General features: G+C 44.4%; 1 protein-coding gene across 4 annotated transcripts in view; it reads right to left on the reverse strand.

Annotated features, from left to right (window-relative positions):
- Positions 1–524: 524 nt before the first annotated feature.
- Positions 525–24,575, reverse strand: part of ATG101 (autophagy related 101) — a 29,512-nt gene continuing 5,461 nt past the window's right edge. For all 4 annotated transcript variants that reach the window (XM_073670265.1, XM_073670269.1, XM_073670268.1 and 1 more), the window contains exons 2-3: positions 12,720–13,001; positions 525–1,267 (exon numbers count right to left, since the gene is read on the reverse strand). In XM_073670265.1, the coding sequence (XP_073526366.1) occupies positions 863–1,267; positions 12,720–12,971 (657 nt within the window). In that variant the 5' untranslated portion in view covers positions 12,972–13,001 and the 3' untranslated portion in view covers positions 525–862. The remainder of the gene's footprint in view (positions 1,268–12,719; positions 13,002–24,575) is intronic.

Consider the following 24,575-nt stretch of genomic DNA (forward strand, 5'->3'; position numbering starts at 1 on the left):
GTTACACAGGGCAAGTGTCAGGGATGCCCCCCTTTAATATTTCCCTAGTGGCAGCGCTCCTCTTACCTTCAGTCTCGCCGTGCGCAGTCTTGCTTCAGGCAGAAGTGTGACACATCAGGAGAACCAACATGTCTAGGGGACCATCTTAATTCTCAAGAAGCCCCATCAACCTGCATAGTTATTTAATACGGAGGGGAAATAACACCATTCTCCTTTAACAGTAGGTTTTACAATTCAAATTAAGAAAGAGTGGGGTTTAAAGGAGAAGCCCCTTTAGTTTTCATGGTGACTTTTCAGAAAACATTGTGCTGCACTGACATTGGGGAGGGATCCTGGAGCACCACTTGCGCAGAGCACCAATATTAAAACGCCCTATTATGTATGAACTAGTGTCTTTCTTGGAATATTTTCAATAAATATCATATAAAATGATCAAACGGGAAGAGATGCGAATTGTCCAAGAACGTATCTTTAAACTAACCTAAAGAACCACAAAAACTAAATGTAAAAAAAAAAAAAAATAATAATTTTTTATATTTTTTTATTTGCAAAGGAAGCAAATGTTCTTTATACTTTTAGCTAAAAACAGGAACTAAAGGGTAAACAATCCTTCTCTGATGAAATCCATTATGTAAGGCAAGAAAATTCAAACTTATCTGCAGTTACAGTATATACAGAAAATCTCAAATACCCAATGTCATAAATTAATCTGTACAGGATTTTTTTTTATTATAAGAATTACACAACTTTACAGTAAAATGTCTATATAAATAGGACACTAACAATTTATGACATGTTGTAATTAATGGGCATAAAATGATTGCTGTCCTTTCTATAAATCTAGCAGCTGAGATATGTGCTGCTACAGAGCCAAAGTGTCTTTAATAAGTCTCCGCATTGTGGTGGTGACGGAGGTTCCCAGAGAGTCAGTAATCTGAAAAGAGATTTTGTACAGATAGGGCTGCACATCCTTCAGGCTAGTATCAAACACATTGTCCACCTCTGATTGTGTTGGCATTTTTGGCAGATATTCATGTCTGTTCATCACTTCCACAATGTTAATAATCTTCTCCCCAAGTTTCTCTCCGACTTTCTCCCTGCATATTTGCCGCTCCTGTTCGGTAGCTAGTGACACAATGTTGATTTTGATGGTCCAGACCTCCCATGGGATGCACTCATCTGAGAATGGCCAGCGGGACTTTTTCTTCTGATAAAATTCCAGAGACACCTGACCGATCCCATCACTTCCAGAATTCCTCAGTGCATCCTGGGGAAAAAAAATAGATCTGGATTAAGAACATAAAGGTTTGCAGTAAGTATTAATTCTATATGGGTAAGTGAAAACAAATGTTCTATACAAGCAAATGTCACATGAAGATTTTTGGTATAAAATAGAATGGTGGTATGGACAATGGTAACAATCAAGAAAATTGGCATTATTGACAGCTCCAATAACAAAATAACAACCCGCTCGTGTTCTGAAACTCATCCAATTCCCATTGGTCTCTATTTCCAGGTACCATCTCAACACGCACTGGAAATACACTGGCTGAGGTGGGTCAGCACTGTGGTCAGTGTTTGGCTTAGTATTATCTCCTGCCAGATTAGGTATGTTAAGAAAAGGACCAGCGAGAACTGAGAAATCAGGTGATAATTACTACTACTTATCAGGCCGAGTCATTTTAAAAATTACCAGCTGGACAACCCCTTCAAGGGGTCATTAAGAATAAGAGGCCTTTCGAATTATTTTTTTGATACCTTACAGCACCACCTTATCAGTACATCATGGTGTGGGGGTAGGCGTATGGGGCAGGCGCTGACAATTATACAGCCAGAAACCAGCCGCCAGCTACTCTTAAATTACTGCTAACCTTTTAAATGCCACATTCGAGCATCCATGGCTACCCCCTTCACCACTCCCCTAGCGACCGCCATCTTTGTACTCCTGTGAAGCTCAGCCCTCAATGGTGCAATGGTCAAAACCAACGTGTCATGCAAAATAACAAGTCCTAGTTAAAACACAAAAACAAAAATTGGCAGTATCCTGAAGGGGTTGAAAAAGCACAATATATAAATTTGATATGGGGGGATGTTCCCTCTCGCTCAGTAATGCAAATGTAAACATTGCAAAAGTGCTGGAGTCTGTATATAGAAATCCCAAACACTGGAAAATATATGGGACACCTGTACGTGACAAAAAGCCTCTCCCCCCGCAGCCAGATGCCATTCAGGCAAGTGACTCTTTTTTACCTCTCTCTTTTCTGTCCTTTCAGTGACTCATTATTAGGCCATGTTCTCAAGTTCAGTGTTTACATCAGTATTTTAAAGCCAGAATTAGGAGGAGTGGAACAAATCAGAGGAAAAGTATAATAGAAATACATCACCACTACTGTATTTATCACCCACTCCCGGTCTTGGCTTACAAATACTGATGTAAATTACTGTGAACAAGGCCTTATGAGAATAAGTCTAAAGCCTGGAGCATCAGCAAAGGCTCTGGTGTATCAGCAGGAAATTAAGACTCTTTCTATGGTGCAAAAACAAAAATACAGTATGTTCAGTGATTACAAGAAGAAATTATTGACTCTGAACCCTTCCTGACCTGTAAGGCAGAAAAAAAACAATTACCTAACCAAAAGTTGTAAGTAAAGGCCGCTCATGTGACAAACTCCATGACTGGCAACGGTCACACCATCCTAGTATCGACTACACCGCCTTACACCGGCACGTGTGCTGATCTCGGTGGGCACTACTGGCAGCGTATCATGTGAGATGTCTCTTGTCATTAGCTGCTCACAGCCTTGTGACTAAATCAGACGAGCGGAGCTCCAGCCAGATACAGCGTTAACATTGGCAGCGGTCCTAGGACTGCCTGTGGCTAAACATGCTGACCTCAATATTTTAACACTCCACATTTAGCTATACATTATAAAATCCAGACACTCAGGCTCATCTCTCCTTTTCAGATGGCAGATGTTTGTATAGCCGCCCCCCATTAATAACCTCATTACACTGAAATGCCGCCAGATGTACGAAGTCCTTATATAACTCATTACAAGGACTAAAGCTTATACAGAATTGTTTTGCAAGATCTCAATGAAAAGCAAGTGGAGAACCAAGAATCTATTCCAGAATCTCATTAACTCGCCATAGATTTCATTGTAAAGCAAGTAAGGTGATCTTCAAACCTCTTGTTCCCAAGTGCAGGCACCTGTGCACTTCCTTTTCTAGACAAAGTTAACAAAAGCGTGCGGTGCAACATTATAAAAGACTAGGCGACAGAATTAATTCGTGGGACATTTATTTTTGGTACAATGCCATTGAAAAGTTGGTGAGTCATAGACCTGGCCCCTAAAACCACGCTGTACAGACAGTATCACAATGTTAATATTTCCCATTTTATAGAAGGAGGATCATTTAGATTTTTGAAAAATGTAAATATTATTGTCTTTTGAGCAATGATTAACAATGAATTACATGGACCCAATTGTTAGATCAGGCAGAAATATCTGACAGTGTGCACTCCGCCATGTATGCTTCCTCCCAGGCCTGAGAGGGCCTGGCGCACAGAAAGTCTCTGGATCTCTGAATCCCAGGGTCGTGCACAGTTACTAATAGTTCTTGCACTAGACATTTCTTTTTTTTTCCCCATGTGAATGCTATAACCACAAGACAAGCGATAAAGCTATAATTAGTGGAGCCCCCCACCAATGTTATGGGGTTTGACATCCTCCATGTGAATGTAGTGCGCATGTGTGACCACCGCTGTCAGACTGGACTGGAGCTAGGCTCAGGCAAGCACAATATTGCTTCATTTACACTGGGAACACTGCTCCAGGCTTTAGAAATTGGTGAGAGTCCCATTGATTCAACCCCATTCATCACCTATCCTCTGGTTAATTGATAAATGTTATTTGTGGGATAACTAAGCAAAAAGTCATGGATATGTATGACCCCAAAAACTATTCAGGCAGCTTTTCTTTGGGATCTCTATAAGCAAACATTGAACGGTGCTGACAGTGGGCGGTCACTCATTGAACCTGTCCGATTACTTTCTTTTCCTCAAGCAGCAATGGAAAACTACATTTAAAAGCACAGATTTAGAATTTTATATTAATGGCTCTAACAGTTTTTACATGAAGAGCAGAATGTTTTAAAGAACCACTCCTGCAACTGCAAGGTTTTTTTATTGCGCTGCTGTAGTGGTGCTTTAAAGGTAATTTCCCTGCTCCTTGTCTCATACTCATCTGCGAAAAGTGATCTGCCGGCAGCTCAGTGTTTCATGGAGGGCGCCGGACGTCTCCTTTCAATACATCTCTATGAGCGCCTTTGTTCTGGCTCTCAGAGTTGCATTGAGATCTTGTAATTTAATTTCTGACTTTCAGCCAGTCGGAAGTCACAGGCACAAAATGGCGCTGTTGGTTTGGAGCAGTGTCGGTAAAAGGTGAAGCCGCTGGAAGAGGAGTATAAGGGAACAGGGAGCTTACATTTAAAGCGCCACTCCAGCGCTGAAAAAACAAAAAAACAAAAAGAAAATGCTGGAGTGGTGCTTTAGGCTGCGTTCCCACTATGCGTTTATCAAGCGTTTTTGCCACGTATTGTGCCCCATGGTCCCCAATGATAATCCGCATGTGCTGTGCACATGCTGCGGAAAATTCCGCTGCGGATTATCATTGCGGAAAAATACGCATTTCCATTAATTTTGCGGACACGCAGCGTAATTGCCGCCATTGACTTGCATTGAAACGCTTCATATCTGCATCACTACATGTGCACATGCGGATATGAAGCGATTCAATGTGCGGATGGTACCCAGGCCTGGAGAAGAGGAGACTCTCATCCAGACCTGGGTACCATAGAAACTATAAAAAAAATAATTAAAAATAAAAAATAAAGATTATACTTACCTTCCGATGTCCCCCGGCCTCCTCAGCGATGCGTGCGGTGTGTTGGACGGCTCGCGGTGGTGTGAGGACCTGACATGACGTCATTGAGTCATGTGACAGGTCACGTGACCGCTGACGTTGGATTTATATAGTGTGACCAAGTTGTCAAACACTTTTCCAAATGATGCTAAAATCGCTTGGAAAAGAGCTTGAGAAACCGCATGCAGAAATGCATGCAAAAACGCTTGACAAACGCTTCTACCTGGCAGGAAAAACGCATGTAAAATCCGCATGCGCTTTTCCTACCAGGGAGAAGTGGAAAAAATATGCAGCATTTCTGCATCGTGGGCACATAGCCTTAATTATACTTTGCATTCTAGATGAAAATATAGAGGAGATTACTGAAAGCGGACAGAAGTCAGAGGATTGGTATTGGCGGTAGTAGCCAATGCAGTTCTATAGTTCCTTTTAAGCTGGCCATACACTTCCAGTGACTGTCCACAGCTCAATAGATTGTTTGGCGGACAGCTATTCCAAATTAACTCTCCATACTCATGGACGCTTGGTATGGCAGAGCATGTATTCTCAATGGAGGAGAGGGGAGTAAGCCACTGCCAGACACCTCTGGGGCGATTTATCTCCCCTAAAAGAAAAGGAGTCGCGACACTGAAAGTCACTATGCCCAATCCTTTTCTAACATTCAGGCCAGGGGTCAAACGATGTCATGTGAGAGAATCTGGGTCGATTATGCAAATACTCTCGGATGAAACTCTGACAGAGTTTGATCCAAGTGTCAGAGCACTGTGCGCCGATACTCTGGCATGAGAGAATTGGAGCACAGGTGCGGAGAAGACGGAGAAAGTAACAAGTGCAGTCAGATGTTTCACACGCACCCATAGACTTGTCTGGGTGTGTGTGAGCAGAGTCTCACAGTCACTCGCCGCATGCTGTAATTGTTTTCTTATGCCACATCGACATGAGAAAAAAATAAATACGCAGCTCTGAGCTGCCCCATAGTATGTCACTGGTACGAGTGCTATGTGATAAAATATTGCATAGCACTCAACTGTATTATATGGCAATGCGGGCGAGCCCTCAGAGTGTATATATCTAACACAGATATTGCAAAATTTGGATTTATGAAAATTTTTTCAAATCCAAGACTTTGCTTCAATTTCAAAACGATCATGGTTGTCCTGAAAAAGAAGTTTGTATATTTCAAAACGCATTGACTAATAAACCACCTTTACTCGGATTGGCATCCCTCATTCTTCCTACACAGCAGCGCAGAAGTAACATTAACATTTGTTTCTCTAGAATGCCCTACAGGCACTGAAGCATACTTTCTGCCATTGTGCAGTAGCACAGTCTCCACTCACTCAAATTGCACTCAATGTTAACTTTCTCCATCAACCCAGGAACATCACTGCAATACACTAGAGCAGTGCTGGCGAACCTATGACACGCGTGTCAGAGGGGGCACACAGAGCCTTCCCTAAGGGCACGCATGCCATCGCTGCAGCACTAGCGCTCCTGGATTGGGCTGGCGGGTGAGGACTCTGAGCCCGCCGACGCCAGCCCCTACTTCAGCTAGATGTGTGTTCTCTGATACACATCTAGCTGAAGTGTATTGCAGCGCACGGACTTGCCAGGCCCGTGAGCTGCAATACACGCTGCCAGCATGTATCCACCAGAATTCTGCACAACACAACTGATGGTCCCAACCCCATTTATAAGGCAAGAAATCCCACTTATTAAACGTGACAGGGCACACCTGTGAAGTGAAAACCATTTCCGGTGACTACCTCTTGAAGCTCATCAAGAGAATGCCAAGAGTGTGCAAAGCAGTCATCAAAGCAAAAGGTGGCTACTTTGAAGAACCTAGAATATAAGACATATTTTCAGTTGTTTCACACTTTTTTGTTAAGTATATAATTCCACATATGTTAATTCATAGTTTTGATGCCTTCAGTGTGAATGTACAATTTTCAGTCATGAAAATACAGAAAAATCTTTAAATGAGAAGGCGTGTCCAAACTTTTGGTCTGTACTGTAAATAAAATCTGTCTTTACTGCCCATAACAACCAGTCACAGTGCAGCTTTCATTTCTTATACCACTGAGGTAAAATGAAAGATATGTTATGATTGGATGCTATGAACACGACCACACTCGTTGGAAGCTGGGTCAGGAAAGTTCTTTTCTGCCCACAGCAGCCAATGGCAGCACAGTGTCCATTAATTCTTAACCAATCTAATGACACCAAAATCATCCACGCACAGCGGTCAAAGTATGGTGCAAGAAAAAGCCCATGGAGTTACAGTTTGTGAAAAAACTATACGTGATGGAGTTTTTTTGATATTTTTACTGAGTTCAGTGATCGAAAGTATATAAAACTCACCTCTTACTTTTCAAACAATTTTCCCCTTGCCAACCTGTGAATTAGGCCTGTGCACAACAGGAGATCAGGAAAAAAAATGTGGGTATTCTGGTTACAACTACCAGGGATGTGGAGTCGGAGTTGTCGAGTCGATGCCCATTTTGGTGGAGTCGGTATAAAATGGACCAACTCCAACTCCTAAAATATATAATAAATTGGGTACAGTTGTTCAATGCAGTTTGTGGGGAATATTTTTTTCATAAGAATTTGGGAAAGTTATGAAATGTCCTATAAATGTCTGTCCTATTCCTGATCGAAGGGTCTAGACTTTTAGCTGAGATGAATCTGTGCTACAGTAAATTTATCACTTAAAGGGGTTTTCCCACGAAGAAAAGTTGATTTTAAAAATTGTCTGTGTCTGACAGTGTACGGAACATACCACATCTCCTGTGCAGGGGAGGAAGCAAGAGACAATACAGATATTACAGCACGAGATCACAGAGGATTTATTTTGTGAGGTAAAATATTACTTAAAAAACAGGCAGTGAAATATTTTACCTCACAAAATGAATCCTCTGCGATCCCCTGCTGTAATGTCTGTATTGTCTTTTGCTTCCTCCCCTGCCCAGGAGCTGTGGTATGTTCCGTACACGGTCAGACACAGACAATTTTTAAAATCAACTTTTCTTCGTGGGAAAACCCCTTTAAACATGAGCCATGTATAAGGGAGTTGGAGTCATGGCGTCGGAGTCGGTGTCATGGAAATTGAGGAGTCGGAGGTTTGGCTTACCGACTCCACAGCCCTGACAACTATACCAAGCAGCAATACTGCAAGGACTTACAAGGACTTTACAAAGAACAAAGGGACATTTACCATATTTTTCGGACTATAAGACGCACCGGACAATAAGACGCACCTAAGGAGGAAAGTAGGAAAAAAGATTTAAGCAAAAAATGTGGTCATGATGCCCTGTTATGGGGGAGGGGGTCTGCTGCTGACACTGGTATTGGGGTAATGTCCCCCAATTCTGTTAATATCCTCCATCCTGGTATGTATGGCCCCTCCTTCCTGGTATAAGTGGCCCCCATCCCATCCTGGTATGCATGGCACCCCTTTATCCCCCATCCTGGTATGCATGGCACCCCTTTATACCCCATCCTGGTATGCATGGCACCCTCTGAGTCCCCATCCTGATATGTATGGCACCCTCTGAGCCCCCATCCTGATATGTATGGCACCCCCTAAGCCCCCATCCTGATATGTATGGCACCCTCTAAGCCCCCATCCTGATATGTATGGCACCCTCTAAGCCCCCATCCTGATAAGTATGGCACCCTCTAAGCCCCCATCCTGATAAGTATGGCACCCTCTGAGTCCCCATCCTGATACGTATGGCACCCTCTGAGCCCCCATCCTGATACGTATGGCACCCTCTGAGCCCCCATCACGCTGCCTACAAAAAAAAAGAAAGAACAATCATACTCACCTCCTCTCTCCTCCAGCGCTGTCCCGCTCTGCTGCCGACACTCTCACTGTGTGAGCGGTGCATGGCAGGGCGCACATGGCGTCCCTGCCATGCACCCTCACATAGTGTGAGACGCTGTGCTGGAACAGTACCGCAGAGCGGCTCCTGCTGCCGCTGTGCGGTCAGTGTGCCTGCTATTAAAGACCATGGATATTTACTACAACCCATGGAAGTGGGTTGTAGGGAATATTCATGAGCTTTAATAGAGGGCACACAGACTGCACAGCGGCAGCAGGAGCCGCGCTGGGGTACAGTGTGACGGCTATTAAGAGAAATTAATATTAATTGCTCTCCACGCCCGTGGGCGTGGGGAGCAGGGAATATTCATGTTCTTTAGTAGCGGGCACAGTTAGGCTGCAGCAGGCAGCTGCTGCATCCTGTGCCCCGCTGATCCCCCGCTGCCGCTCCCCCACACCCACCACCATGCGGCCATACAATAATATAGTATTCGGACTATAAGATGCACCCCCCACTTTCCTCCAAAATTTTGGAGGAAAAAAGTGCGTCTCATAGTCTGAAAAATACGGTGTGTGTGTGTGTGTATGTGTATATATATATATATATATATATATATATATATATATATATATATATATATATATATATATATATATATATATATATATATATATATATATATATATATATATATATATATATATATATATATATATATATGTATATGAAAAAGTTTGGGCACCCCTATTAATCTTAAGCTTAATGTTTTCTTAAAATTGGTGTTTTTGCAACAGCTATTTCAGTTTGATATATGTAATAACTGTTGGACACAGTAATGTTTCTGCCTTGAAATGAGGTTTATTGTACTAACAGAAAATGTGCAATCTGCATTCAGACGAAATTTGACAGGTGCATAAGTATGGGCACCCTTATCATTTTCTTGTTTTAAATACTCCTACCTACTTTTTACTGACTTACTAAAGCACTTTTTTTGGTTTTGTAACCTCATTGAGCTTTGAACTTCATAGCCAGGTGTATGCAATCATGAGAAAAGCTACTTAAAGAGGCCACTTGCAAGTTGTTCTCCTGTTTGAATCTCCTCTGAAGAGTGGCATCATGGGCTCCTCAAAACAACTGTCAAATGATCTGAAAACAAAGATTATTCAACATAGTTGTTCAGGGGAAGGATACAAAAAGCTGTCCCAGAGATTTAACCTGTCAGTTTCCACTGTGAGGAACATAGTAAGGAAATGGAAGAACACAGGGACAGTTCTTGTTAAGGCCAGAAGTGGCAGGCCAAGAAAAACATCAGAAAGGCAGAGAAGAAGAATGGTGAGATCAGTCAAGGACAATCCTCAGACCACCTCCAGAGAGCTGCAGCATCAACTTGCTGCAGATGGTGTCACTGTGCATCGGTCAACTATACAACGCACTTTTCACAAGGAGAAGCTGTATGGGAGAGTGATGCGAAAGAAGCCGTTTCTGCAAGCACGCCACAAACAGAGTCGGCTGAGGTATGCAAAAGCACATTTCTTTTTGGAAGAAGGTCCTGTGGACTGATGAAACCAAGATTGAGTTGTTTGGTCATACAAAAAGGCGTTATGCATGGCGGCAAAAAAACACAGCATTCCAAGAAAAACACTTGCTACTCACAATAAAATTTGGTGGAGGTTCCATCATGCTTTGGGGCTGTGTGGCCAATGCCGGCATCGGGAATCTTGTTAAAGTTGAGGGACGCATGGATTCCACTCAGTATCAGCAGATTCTTGACAATAATGTTCAAGAATCAGTGACAAAGTTGAAGTTACGCAGGGGATGGATCTTTCAGCAAGACAATGATCCAAAACACCGCTCCAAATCTACTCAGGTATTCATGCAGAGGAACAATTACAATGTTCTGGAATGGCCATCCCAGTCCCCAGACCTGAATATCATTGAACATCTGTTGGATCATTTGAAGAGGGCTATCCATGCTTGGCGACCATCAAACTTAACTGAGCTGGAATTGTTTTGTAAAGAGGAATGGTCAAAAATACCTTCATCCAGGATCCAGGAACTCATTAAAAGCTACAGGAAGCGACTAGAGGCTGTTATTTTTGCAAAAGGAGGATCTACTAAATATTAATGTCACTTTTCTGGTGAGGTGCCCATACTTATGCACCTGTCAAATTTTATTTGAATGCAGATTGCACATTTTCTGTTAGTACAATAAACCTAATTTCAAGGCAGAAACATTACTGTGTCCAACAGTTATTACATATATCAAACTGAAATAGCTGTTGCAAAACCACCAATTTTTATAAAACATTAAGCTTAAGATTAATAGGGGTGCCCAAACTTTTTCATATAACTGTATATATATATATATATATATATATATATATATATATACATATACATACATGTGAAGAAAAGGTGATTAAGCCATCTATAAAAGGAAGGGTTTTTTTACAGTTAGAGTAGACTATGTTATGCTTTAGCTTAGGGCTAAGTGCCCACGATGCAGAAATGCTGCGTAATTTTTCCGCTTCTCCCTGGCAGGAAAAACGCATGCGGATTTTACATGTGTTTTTCCTGCCAGGTAGAAGCGTTTGTCAAGCGTTTTTGCATGCATTTCTGCATGTGGGTTATCAAGCGCTTTTCCAATCGATTTTAGCATCACTTGGAAAAGTGCTTGACAACTTGGTCACACTATATATGACAACCGGAATGGATTTATATAGTGTGACCAAGTAATAGTTAAAAAAAAAAAAAAAAAAAGAAGAATGGTAAAAAAAAAATCTAAAATAAAGATTATACTCACCTTCCGATGGCCCCCGGTGTTTTCTCCGCTGCGTCCGTTCTGTTGTATCAGTCACGGTGGTGTGAAAGCACCTGCCATGATGTCATTTAGTCATGTGACAGATCACGCCACTGCCGACGGCAGGTCCTTTCACACCACCGCGACCCATACAACAGATCGGACGCATCGATGAGGAGACCGGGGGCCATCGGAAGGCAAGTATAATCTTTATTTTTTATTTTAAATTCTTTTTTTATACAGGTTCTATGGTACCTGGGTCTGGAGGAGAATCTCCTCTTCTCCAGAGCCGGGTACCATCCGCACATTGAATCGCTCAATATCCGCATGTGCACATGTAGTCATGCGGATATTATGCGGTTCAATGCAAGTCAATGGCGGCAATTACGCTTCGTGTCCACAAAATTAATGGACATACTGCGTATTTTTCCGCAATGATAATCCGCAGCTGAAATTTCCGCAGCATGTGCACAGCACATGCGGATTATCATTGGGGACCATGGGCACGTATTACCAAGTATTTTTTAAGCGTTTTCGCTGCGGAAATTCCGCGGCAAAAACGCTTGAAAAACGAATAGTGGGCACACAGTCTAAGAGGTAGATTGTGGACACTGACAGCAATTAAAAAGTGACTGGATGCCCATTTAATCTTGATAGACACAAATCAAGAATAATGTGCAGATGAAACCAGAGATAGTAGACTTCACATGAGCCAGATTTTGCCATTCTTGCCTTGTTATGAAGAGGCATGAGCCAGCACTGTATGACTCTTTAGAATGCCAGGACCACCCATGTGACTGCTCGGCTAATCTACACATACACTGTACTTATTACTTTTTATATAGTGCTAAAACTCACTTCTAACAGGCATGTTTAGAAAGTTGGTCCCCAGTAATATAATGAAATGTTGGTGTTTTAGTGAACTAGTCACAGGTTACTTTTAATTCTTTGTAAGGCCGACGAAGGTGGACATCATGTTACAATAACTGCACATTTAGAAGTTGTAGAATTTTACATATACTGGTTACAACTGATAAAAAAAGCTTTAGATTTTAATTTATGGATCATGTATTTAAAAGTAGATACTTCAATAGGTTCTCAATTCATGTTCAATTTTTTACACAACACACATCATGACAAGCAGAGAAAGTGTCAATGTCTGTATCTCACCTTGAACTCGTTGACAGCTTTGCGCAGGGCTCGGTCTAGCTCTTCTGAAGAGACCCGGACATATGTAAATTCTATGAAGTCACAGTCTATGTCTTGTGTTCCCACAGTGCCAATGGAATAGGTCCCTTCCTTCTTGTAATGGAACTTGCCTGTGCTTCTGTGAAGAAGTATAGTATGCAGGACGGCCAGCATTGCTTCCTCTACCTGACGGCCCTCCACAGACACCTCCAACACCTCTGAACGGCAATTCATGGTCACTTAATGTTGCACAAGATCCCACTTCTTCCGATAAATAAAAAAAAAACATTCAGGATAATTTCAATATCAAAAACTATTTAATGTCAACACCTACTATTTCTTTGGACGCTCAAACACTGCAGGTCTCGATGAGTAGAATTGGAAAACTGAATATAATATTAATGAGCACAGAGACAAGCCCAACATCCAGCTGACAGTACTACCTATGATCTAACCATACAGAAGGGTGCTCTGAACTTATGATATTAATGACCCATTTCTTGGGTAGGTCAACAATATCAGATCGGTGGAGGTCAAACAACCAGCTCTCCACTGATCAGTTGTTTTCAGCACTGCTACTGGCTATGTGAAAACACTGAAGCTGAAACAGCACAGCTCCGTCCGTGTAAGGCTGGCCGCAGACGAGCATATGAAAAATTGTCCGAGTTTCACCAAGAAAACTTGGATCCAAGGGGTAACATTTCTCCTTGCGGAGAGTGACATGTTAAGCATGTCAAGGTGAGGAGACTTTTAAGCAGCAATGCTCCTCTGAGAAATATTCAAATTGTCTCTTTAGTAAAGAAAAGGACTAGAACTCTAGTGCCACCTATAGGAAGCAGCAATCCTAAAAGTCAATATCAACTCTCTAATGAGCCTTGTCACATGACTTAGGATAACAGCCAGAACCAGAATCTCAATTTGCAGACACTGTGTTTCGGGGTACTGCCCCTCATCAGTGCAAAGTGTGAGATCTGGTTTGGCTGGGTGAGACACGTCTGACCGGGATCCAAGGGGTAACGTTTCTCCTTGCGGAGAGTGGCATGCTCCTCTGGAAGATTTTCATCTATGTGCCATCCATGTGTCTGTTTGTTTTTATTAAACGGACATGTGTGATCCGTTTTCTAACATTAAAAACGGTACATTATTAAATAGTTTCCTAGTATGGAAAAAAGGGAAAAAAAAACAAAAAAAACAACTCTTTAAACCTTAGCGAGTGTGAATGAGCTGAGTGTGACAGGAGCGTAAGTGCAAACAAAAGTAAGTGTGCGACTTGTTTTTCAGTGAAGAGGTATTTGGAAATCCTGCAGAAAATACCCATGTGAATTGCGGTGAGTTGCTGAATTATGACTTGCTGAGTGCTTTTCTACCTGTTTAGTTTTATTGGGCTTTTTAAAACCTATTTTCTCACTATAGTTTTACAGTTTCTTAGTTTTCTACCCGTGTATTTAAGGGTTAACTACCTTGCACTAAAATCCTGAGGTGTAGCTATACTCACAAGGGGTTAATTAAGGGGGAGGGGTCATAATTAAGGGTTTATAAGGGACAGCTGGTTGGGGCATCCAGTCCTTTGGAAGTGCATTGAGCTGTAGGTTGGATTGCTGCAAAAGGGAAAAAAACAAACAAAAAAAACCCTTAAATCTTAGCGACTGTGACCGGAGTGTAAGTGCAAACGAAAGTAAGTGTGTGACTTGTTTTTCAGTGAGTTTGGATTCAGGGAGTTTGGAAGGGAGGAATTTGGACTGAATTGCTGTCTGTATTTTATTAATTCTTTACATCTCTTTTTACTTAACATTTCTGTCTAGTGCAATCCCCATTAGGAAATGAGCTCCATTATTAACAATGCTATCCAGTGTACATTCTGCCACATGTATGCAATCCTTGAACAGCCGGTCGGGGTTGCATACTGCTGCGCGAGATATGTGCATGTTGTGTGTTTGGAAGCCCAGGTACTGGATCTAAATGAGCAGCTAGCAACACTGAGATCCATTGACAATATGGAAAGGAGTCTGCTGCTCACTGGGTTAGATGTGGGTGAGGGTGGTAGTAGGGAGCTGCAGGACAGTGAGGCAGCTAGCTGGGTGACAGTTAGAAGGGGGGGTAGAGGGAAAAGTGCCAGGGAGGCTAGTCCTGATCTGGCACACCCCAATAAGTTTGCAAAGTTGGCAGATGAGGAGGGTGACTGTACAGGGGTAGCACTGCTTCAGCAAGGGATGCCCTCTGAAAGCAGGAGGAGTGTCAGCTCCAGTAAGGAGGGAAATAGGAGAGCAGGGCAGGCCAGGCAGGTGCTGGTAGTGGGGGACTCAATTATTAGGGGAACAGATCAGGCAATCTGTCAGAAAGCCAGGGATCGTCGAACAGTGTGCTGCCTACCTGCTGCTTGAGTCCGGCACATCGCTGATCGGGTTGACAGATTGCTGGGAGGGGCTGGTGAGGACCCAGCGGTTATGGTGCACATTGGCACAAATGACAAAGTTAGAGGAAGGTGGAAGGTCCTTAAAGATGATTTCAGGGAATTACGCTGCAAGCTGAAAACAAGGACTTCCAAAGTGGTATTATCTGAAATACTACCGGTACCACGTGCCATGCCAGAGAGGCAACGGGAGATTAGGGAGATAAATAAGTGGCTCAAGAACTGGTGTAGTAAGGGGGGATTTGGGTTCCTGGAGAACTGGGCCGACTTCTCAGTTTGCTACAGACTCTACGCTAGGGACAGGCTGCACCTCAATGGAGAGGGTGCAGCTGTGCTGGGGGAGAAAATGGCTAGAAGGTTGGAAGAGTGTTTAAACTAGGGATTGGGGGGGGGAGGGTATTCATTTTATAGGTGGGGAAGATAGTGCAGATAGTGACCTGGGCACAAATAAAGAAATTGGGGGTGGGGTTAGAACAGTCAATAAAGACGGAATAGAGGTACAGAGAGATACATAAAATGCATGTACACTAATGCCAGAAGCCTCACCAACAAAATGGAGGAATTAGAATTAATTTTGTTGGAAAATAATTGACATGGTGGGGATATCTGAGACGTGGCTGGACGAGAGCCATAACTGGGCAGTTAATTTACAGGGCTATAGTCTGTTCAGAAATGACCATACAAACAAGAGAGGTGGGGGTGTGTGTTTATATGTAAAATAATACTTAAAACCCATCTTGCGGGAGGATATATGTGAATCTAATGGAAATGTAGAGTCCCTGTGGGTGGAGATAAGGGGAGGGGGAAAAAATAATAAGTTACTGATAGGGGTTTGTTATAAGTATCCAAAAATAATGGAAGCAGCGGAGAATATCCTCGTAAAGCAAATAGATGAAGCAGCGATTCAAAGAGAAGTCATTATTATGGGGGACTTTACCCTGAAATACATTGGGGGACAGAAACATGTAGTTCAAGCAAAGGTAATAGGTTTTTGACAACTATGAGAGACAATTACCTTTCACAACTGGTTCAGGACCCAACAAGAAGGGGGGCACTGCTAGACCTAATATTAACCAATAGGCCAGACCGCATATCAAATATACGAGTTGGGGGTCACTTGGGTAACAGTGATCACAAAATACGTTTTCATGTAACCTTTAATAAGATGTGTAGTAGAGGGGTTACAAGGACACTAAACTTCAGGAAGGCAAATTTCCAACGGTTGAGAGATGATCTTAGTGCAATAAACTGGGAAGATATCCTGAGACATAAAGCTACACAAAGCAAATGGGAGACATTTATTAGCATCCTGAATAGGACCTGTGCACAATATATACCCTATGGTAATAAACATGCTAGAAATAGGAGGAAACCACTATGGCTAAATAGAGCTGTAAGGGGCGCAATAAGTGACAAAAAGAAAGCATTTAGAGAACTAAAGCAAGTAGATAGTGATGAGGCATTAAATAAATACAGAAAATTAAATAAATTCTGTAAAAACCAAATCAAGGCAGCAAAGATTGAGGCAGAGAGAATCATTGCCAGAGAAAGTAAAACTAACCCCAAAATATTCTTTAACTACATAAATAGTAAAAAACTAAAAAATGATAGTGTTGGCCCCCTTAAAAATAGTCTGGGTGAAATAGTGGATGAGGAAAAAAACCAATAAGCTAAATGCTTTTTTCCCCTCCCCCATGACAGCACACCTTGAGAGAGAGGATCCGCCCCACCAAGGACAGGAAACCGTCTGAAATAAAAGGGCGGTACCTCTCCCTCGCTTCAGTTGGTTTCCTGTCCTTGATGGGGAACCTGTCTGGAAGAAAGAAGACTTACCTGGGGCTGTCCCGGTGTGGAAGAGCGGGCACTGGCCTGTGCACCGGGTTCAGTATCCCAGAAGCGCCGTCCGCAGCTTCCCCTGGGGTCTCTGCGCCGAGCGGGGCGCACGCGGTGAGGCAGGCTCTGTCCTCCCGGAGACCGCGGCGCCGTCCTCCCCCTGCAGTGTGGAACGCTTCCGGGTGTGACGCGCCTGACGTCACGGCGCAGGGCACGCTGGGAGCGGCGCGCTGGGTGACGTCAGGAGGCGGCGCCGATCCAAGATGGCGGCGCCCATCGGAGCGTCCCAGGCCGGTTTTATTTTTATTTATTTATTTTTTTCAACGGAGCTCTGACCTGAGGAAGGGGGAGGGCCCACATACCGGAGGAGGCTGGATGGCCCTATATTTAAGGGGGGGGAGCCATCCTGGAAGCGTGGTGCGCTTCTGAGACATGGCTGATCCAGATAGCCAGGAGCAGCAGCAGCTTACCCCCCCACCTCAGCAACAGAAAAAGCAGAGGGATGCATCGTATACAGACAGCCGCTCGAGTAATCGTAGTGGCAGCCGCAGGAGTAAGGCTTCGAGTGCCTCGGGACCATCCAGAATAGAATCATCGGTTCCGCGACAGCCTCCGAATCTGGTACCCGTTTGTGACCTCCGAGGGTGAGTGAGCTTCGTGAATGTCACTGGTTAATAACGGGAAGTCTCTTATGTGCTTCCTTTTTTTAGAAGCCTAAGAAGAGTAGTGCCAAGCAAAAGCATAAAATGTGTGCCCTTTGCCAAGCTTCTCTCTCAGTAGAGTGGCAGAAACCACTTTGCCAGGGCTGTGTGACCAAAACCATAGCTGAGAATTCCCGGGATTTTGCTGCAGATTTAAAGTCCATAGTACATGCAGAAGTTCAGGGGTCCCTGAAAGGGTTCCTTAGAGGGAAGAAAAGGCCCCGTAGAGAGGTTTCCCCCGTCTCTGATTCCTCCCAGTCCGAGGAGCAGTGGGATTCATCGTCCTCTTCCTCATCGGGGGGCGGTAGACCCTGCTTCCCCATTGAGAATACAGACAGACTGGTTAGGGCAGTAAGATCAACCATGGGTCTGGAGGAAGAGCGAGCATCTAAATCCCGGGAGGACATCATGTTTGCAGGCTTGGGAGAGGAGAAGAGACGCTCATTTCCGGTTAACAGTAAGATTCAGGGCCTCATTGACCGGGAGTGGAGGAGACCTGAGAGATCAGGGGCTTTACCCTCCTTCTCCAAAAGAAGGTACCCCTTCGAAGAGAAGGATGCGGAACCTTGGGATAAGATCCCCAAGGTGGACGGGACTGTGGCAAGGTCATCGAAAAGATCTTCCCTGCCCTTGGAGGACTCTGGCGTCCTAAAAGATGCCCTGGATAAAAGAGCTGACTCCTTCCTGCGCCACATGTGGGAGGCGGCGGCAGGTGGCCTAAAACCAGCGGTGGCTAGCACCTGTGTGGCGAGGTCCTTGATGGTGTGGCTCCAACAGCTGGAAGACCAGCTTAAAGATAAAAAGGTCTCCAGACAGGCAATACTTGCAGAGCTACCTCTAATACAAACAGCATCGGCCTTCCTGGCCGACTCTTCAGCTGACTCGGTTAGACTGTCAGCTAGGGCAGCGGGACTATCCAACGCAGCCAGGCGGGCCTTGTGGCTCAAAGGTTGCCCAGGCGACCTACCTTCAAAACAGAAACTGTGCTCCCTCCCATGTGATGGTAGACTCCTGTTTGGCCAAAAGTTAGAAGACCTGTTGGAAAAAGCAGGCGATAAAACCAAAGGGTTACCGGGATTTTCGGGGGAACCAAGAAGATTTAGTTTTCGGAGGAGAAAATTTAACCGGGGTCGTCCTCCGGGAGACAAAAAGAAATGGGAAGCCAAGTCCAAAAAAGAATCGGGCTACATGTTTGGAGGACCATCCTCGAGTTCGAAGAGATCCTCCCAATGACGCCAGGCTGGAAGTGGGAAGGCTTTCCCACTTTCTTCCAGCTTGGGATGCGATAACAGCAAACCCCTGGATTCTGAAAATTATCAGTGGGGGCCTGAAGATCCGGTTCAGCCAGACCCCCTGGCGGACCTTTGTGGTTACGCCCCTACGAAAGGTCCAGGAAGAACAATTAGCCCTGGAAACAGAAGTGTTAGAGTTAGTAGGAAAGCAGGTCCTTCTCGAAGTACCAGCAACACAGAGAGGGAGGGGGTTCTATTCCCCACTATTCATGATAAAAAAAACAAACGGGTCATTAAGGACCATCATCAACCTCAGGAGTCTGAACCAAGTAGTAGAAAACCAAACTTTCAAGATGGAGTCAGTAAGCTCGGCAGTGAAGCTCTTACATCGCAACTGCTTTATGGCTGTAATAGACTTGAAGGACGCATATTATCACGTCCCAATCCATCCGGAGTATCAGAAATATCTGAGAGTAGCCCTGTTTATTCAGGGGAAGCTGAGGCATTTTCAGTTTGCTGCCCTACCCTTTGGCCTCTCCATTGCCCCGAGAATATTTACGAAACTAATAGCAGAAGTGACAGCCTTCCTACGGATCAAGAATGTAGTGATCGTGCCATATTTAGACGACTTCTTGATAATAGGGAAAACAGAAGCCCACTGCTCCAGTCAGCTCCTAGTGGTCACGGAAGTGTTGCATCAGCTGGGGTGGTTAGTAAATTTCCAAAAATCAAGACTAACCCCCTCCAGGACTCAGACCTTTCTGGGTCTAATCCTAGACTCTCGTCGCCAAACCTGCTTCCTCCCAGAGGACAAAATCTGCAGGTTGATTGCATTAGTCTCGAAGGCCATTCAAGCTCCAGAGATGTCTGTGAGAGAGGCAATGTCCCTCCTGGGTTCTATGACGGCCTGTCTCCCAGCAGTAATGTGGGCCCAGGGGCATATGAGGCGGCTTCAGTGGGAGGTCCTGTCAGCACAGAGGTCCTGCAACGGGCATTTAGAAGGCAGGCTCTCTCTCTCCCCACAAGTAGTAGATTCCCTTTCGTGGTGGACAGTCAGGGGAAATCTAACCGCAGGCGTTCAGTGGTCCAGACCAGTAGATCGGGTAATTACGACCGACGCAAGCAGTTCCGGATGGGGGGGTCATCTGGCAGAACTCGCAATACAGGGTCACTGGGCTTACCACGAGGGGGGAGCATCCTCAAACTTAAAGGAGCTTTGGGCCGTAGAAAGATCCCTCAGGGCCTTCCTCCCTCACATCCAAAATCACCATGTCCAGGTCAGGTCCGACAACCGGACAGCAGTAGCCTATGTGAATCACCAAGGAGGGACAAGGTCACGCCCTCTGATGGTGGTGGCAGACAGGAACCTTGGTCTAGCAGAGCGAAACCTCCTATCCCTCAGCGCCCTTCACATAAAGGGGATAGAAAACGTGAAAGCAGATTTTCTAAGCCGCCATACCCTAAGACAGGGGGAGTGGGGGTTGAACCCGGAGGTCTTCCATCAGATTGTCCAGTTATGGGGGCAGCCAGACATAGACCTGTTCGCCACAAGGGCAAACAGAAAGGTGCAGAGATTTTGCTCCCTAAATCCGGCAGAAAATCCCCATGCCGTAGATGCCCTCCAGATTCCTTGGGGGTTCAGGAAGGCCTATGCCTTTCCGCCATTAGTGATGATTCCAGTAGTGGTGAGGAAGATCCGGGAGGAAGGCGCCAGGGTGATTTTGATAACCCCTTTTTGGCCCAAGAGGCCTTGGTTCTCTCTGCTTCGGCTAATGTCGGTGTCAGATCCCTGGATTCTACCAGAGAGGCCGGACCTTCTCATGCAGGGACCAGTATTCCATGCCCAGGCCAGGGGGTTCCATCTTTCGGCATGGAATTTGAGAGGTCGCTATTGAGTAGCAAGGGGTTTTCACCAGGCTTAGTTTCTACTTTATTGGGGAGCAGAAAACAACTAAGATTTATAGCAGGGTTTGGGGTAAATTCCTAGAGTTTATAGATATCCCGCTATCGAGCAAACCTCCGATCAGAGGGATCCTGGAATTTCTGCAAAAGGGGCGGGACCTGGGTCTAGCTACAGGGACCCTTAAGGTTCAAGTTTCAGCTTTGGGAGCACTCTACAATTGTAATCTGGCTGGGAATAGGTGGATCTCGAGGTTTATCAAGTCCTGTGCCAGAACAGGACCGGTTAGATCCTTGGGTGTTCCTCCTTGGGACCTGAACTTAGTCTTGAACGCTCTTACTAGTGAACCATTTGAACCTCTACACAAGGTTTCTCCAAAAATTCTCACCCTTAAGACCATCCTCCTAGTGGCCTTAACGTCAGCCCGTAGGGTGGGTGATCTGCAGGCCCTTTCGGTTAATCCTCCTTACACACAAATCTTTGAGGATAGGGTCACCTTGCGGCCAGATCCAGCATACCTTCCCAAGGTGGTATCTAGATTTCACCGTAGTCAGGAGATTGTGCTACCCTCGTTCTGCAGCAATCCCAAGAACCCAGGGGAAGTCAGGTTCCATAGCCTAGATGTTAGGAGGTCCCTGCTACAGTACATTCACATGACTAGTCTGTGGAGGAAAGACGGTTCTCTGTTCCTGGCCTTTCAAGGGTGTAGGAAAGGTCACGGGGTGTCCAAGGGTACCATCTCTAGGTGGCTCAGGGAGGCCATTTGCTTAGCCTATACGTCCACAGGGGTTCCAGCCCCGGACAATGTGAGGGCTCATTCCACCAGAGCCGTTGCAACCTCCTGGGCAGAGAGAGCAGACGTCTCGATCGAGCAGATATGTAGGGCTGCTACTTGGTCTACACCATCCACCTTCTTTAAGCACTATCGGTTGGATCTATCCTCTTCTGATCTCACCTTTGGGAGAAGGGTGCTTCAGGCGGTGGTCCCTCCCTAGGGTGCTCATAAATTCTCCAAAATTCTCTCAAGGTGTGCTGTCATGGGGGAGGGGAAAACACCAAGGTTACTTACCGGTAGCCGGTTTTTCCTGAGCCCATGACAGCACCCGTAGTTTCCCCCCCTTATTTTTTCTATGTTTCTCACACCCTGGTGTGCACTGTTTGGGGTGGTGTGTATATGTATATTGTGGTGTTGGTTATGTGCCTAACCTGTTTAGGGAGGTCCTCTCAATGCTCTGTAAACAACTGAAGCGAGGGAGAGGTACCGCCCTTTTATTTCAGACGGTTTCCTGTCCTTGGTGGGGCGGATCCTCTCTCTCAAGGTGTGCTGTCATGGGCTCAGGAAAAACCGGCTACCGGTAAGTAACCTTGGTGTTTTTGCAACCGTATTTACACAAGAAAATCGCATGACAGAAAACATGATTAGTGCTAACAAAAATTCTCCATTAAATGTCACTTGCTTAACCCAGCAGGAAGTACAGCGGCATCTAAAAATCACTAAAGTTGACATCCCCGGGCCCGGATGGGATACACCCACGAGTATGGCAGGAATTAAGTAACGTCATAGATAGACCATTCTTTTTAATCTTTAAAGATTCCATAATAACAGGGTCTGTACCACAGGACTGGCGTATAGCAAATGTGCTGCCAATATTCAAAAAGGGGACAAAAACTGAACTTGCAAATTATAGGCCAGAAAGCTTAACCTCTACTGTGGGTAAAATCCTGGAGGGTTTCCTAAGAGATGCTATAATAGAGTATATGAAGAATAACCTCATGACCCAATATCAACATGGGTTTACGAGAGACCGTTCCTGTCTAACTAATCTGATCAGTTTTTATGAGGAGGCAAGTTCCGGACTGGACCAAGGAAATGCAGTGGATGTTGTGTATATGGACTTTTCAAAAGCTCTTGATATGGTTCCACACAAAAGGTTGAAACATAAAATGAGAACAATGGGGATAGGGGAAAATATATGTATGTGGGTTAAGAATTGGCTCAGTGATAGGAAACAAAGGGTGGTTATTAATGGAAAACACTCAGACTGGGTCTCGTTAACAGTGGGGTACCACAGGGGTCAGTATTGGGCCCCCTTCTTTTTAACATATTTATTAATGACCTGGTAGGGGGCATACAGAGTAATATTTCAATATTTGCAGATGACACTAAACTCTGTAGGGTAATCAATACAGAGGAGCACAATTTTATATTACAGGAGGATCTATGTAAACTAAAAGCTTGGGGCTGATAAATGGAAAATGAGCTTTAATGGGGATAAATGTAAGGTAATGCACTTGGGCAGAGGAAATAAAATGTATAATTATATGCTTAATTGTAAAACACTGGGCAAAACTGTAACTGAAAAAGACCTGGGTGTATTGGTGGACGACAAGCTCACGTTTAGTGGCCAGTGTCAGGCAGCTGCTGCAAAGGCAAATAAAATAATGGGATGCATTAAAAGAGGCATGAGGAGAACATCATTTTACCTCTATACAAGTCACTAGTGCGACCACACTTAGAATACTGTGTACAGTTCTGGTCTCCGGTGTATAAGAAAGACATAGCTGAACTAGAGAGGGTGCAGAGAAGAGCAACCAAGGTTATTAGAGGACTGGGGGGTCTGCAATACCAAGACAGGTTATTGCACTTGGGGTTATTTACGGTGGAAAAACGAAGGCTTAGGGGTGATCTTATTACTATGTACAAGTATATGAGGGGACAGTACAAAGACCTTTCTACTGATCTTTTTACTCTGAGGCCAGAGACTGGGACAAGGGGGCATCTTCTACGTCTGGAGGAAAGAAGGTTTAATCATAATCACAGACGGGGATTCTTTACTGTAAGAGCAGTGAGACTATGGAACTCTCTGCCGCATGATGTTGTAATGAGTGATTCACTACTAAAATTTAAGAAGGGCATGGATGCCTTTCTTGAAAAGTATAATATTACAGGTTATATATACTAGATTCCTTGATAGGGCGTTGATCCAGGGAACTAGTCTGATTGTCGTATGGAGTCGGGAAGGAATTTTTTTTCCCCAATGTGGAGCTTAGTGTTTGCCACATGGGTTTTTTTTGCCTTCCTCTGGATCAACATGTTAGGCTATGGGTTGAACTAGATGTTATTATAAATGTCAAAGGCACGTTACACAAAAAACAAGAACTATTCTACTCTTACAAATCTGATTCTTCTCCCATGCCTAAATGCCCCAGGTCTCCAGCTGGTCATTTCACACATGGCACATTATCACTATAAATGGAGACTAGCCTGGAGATTGTGGACATCTTGACACAAGAACAGCAGAACATTGGTGATGAAAGCAACTCAGGCGTTTGCATTAAATCTGCAGCGAATCCACATTACTAGGATTTGAATAAAGATTTTTTACTTCTGCATTAATGTCGAAGAGGGTTAAGGGGGCCTGCAACAAATCGCAGCTCTTTTGAGTCTGCATCGCAGGTCATTTGTTGTGTGGGAAAATCCACCCGCGTGCACCCACCAGGGCCGCATGCGTGCAGAAATGTGGACTTTACTTGAGCATTTGCACAACTACCAGGCATATAGAGTGTTCAGTAAACCTCATCCATAAGCAGCAGAATTCACCTACATGGACATTTACTTGTGGAAATATCCAATTATGTCGATTTCTGTGTCAAATTTACCACGGCAGATTTTCCTGATCACTTCTGGCAGCAAATCCATTATGTATAAACTCACAGAAATTATATCCACGGCACACACTAAGACATCTATTCATTTTCTCT

This window comes from Phyllobates terribilis, unplaced genomic scaffold (genome assembly GCF_046119375.1).
Source record: "Phyllobates terribilis strain yellow unplaced genomic scaffold, ASM4611937v1 Scaffold_2__4_contigs__length_985480577, whole genome shotgun sequence".
Classification (NCBI taxonomy): domain Eukaryota; kingdom Metazoa; phylum Chordata; class Amphibia; order Anura; family Dendrobatidae; genus Phyllobates; species Phyllobates terribilis.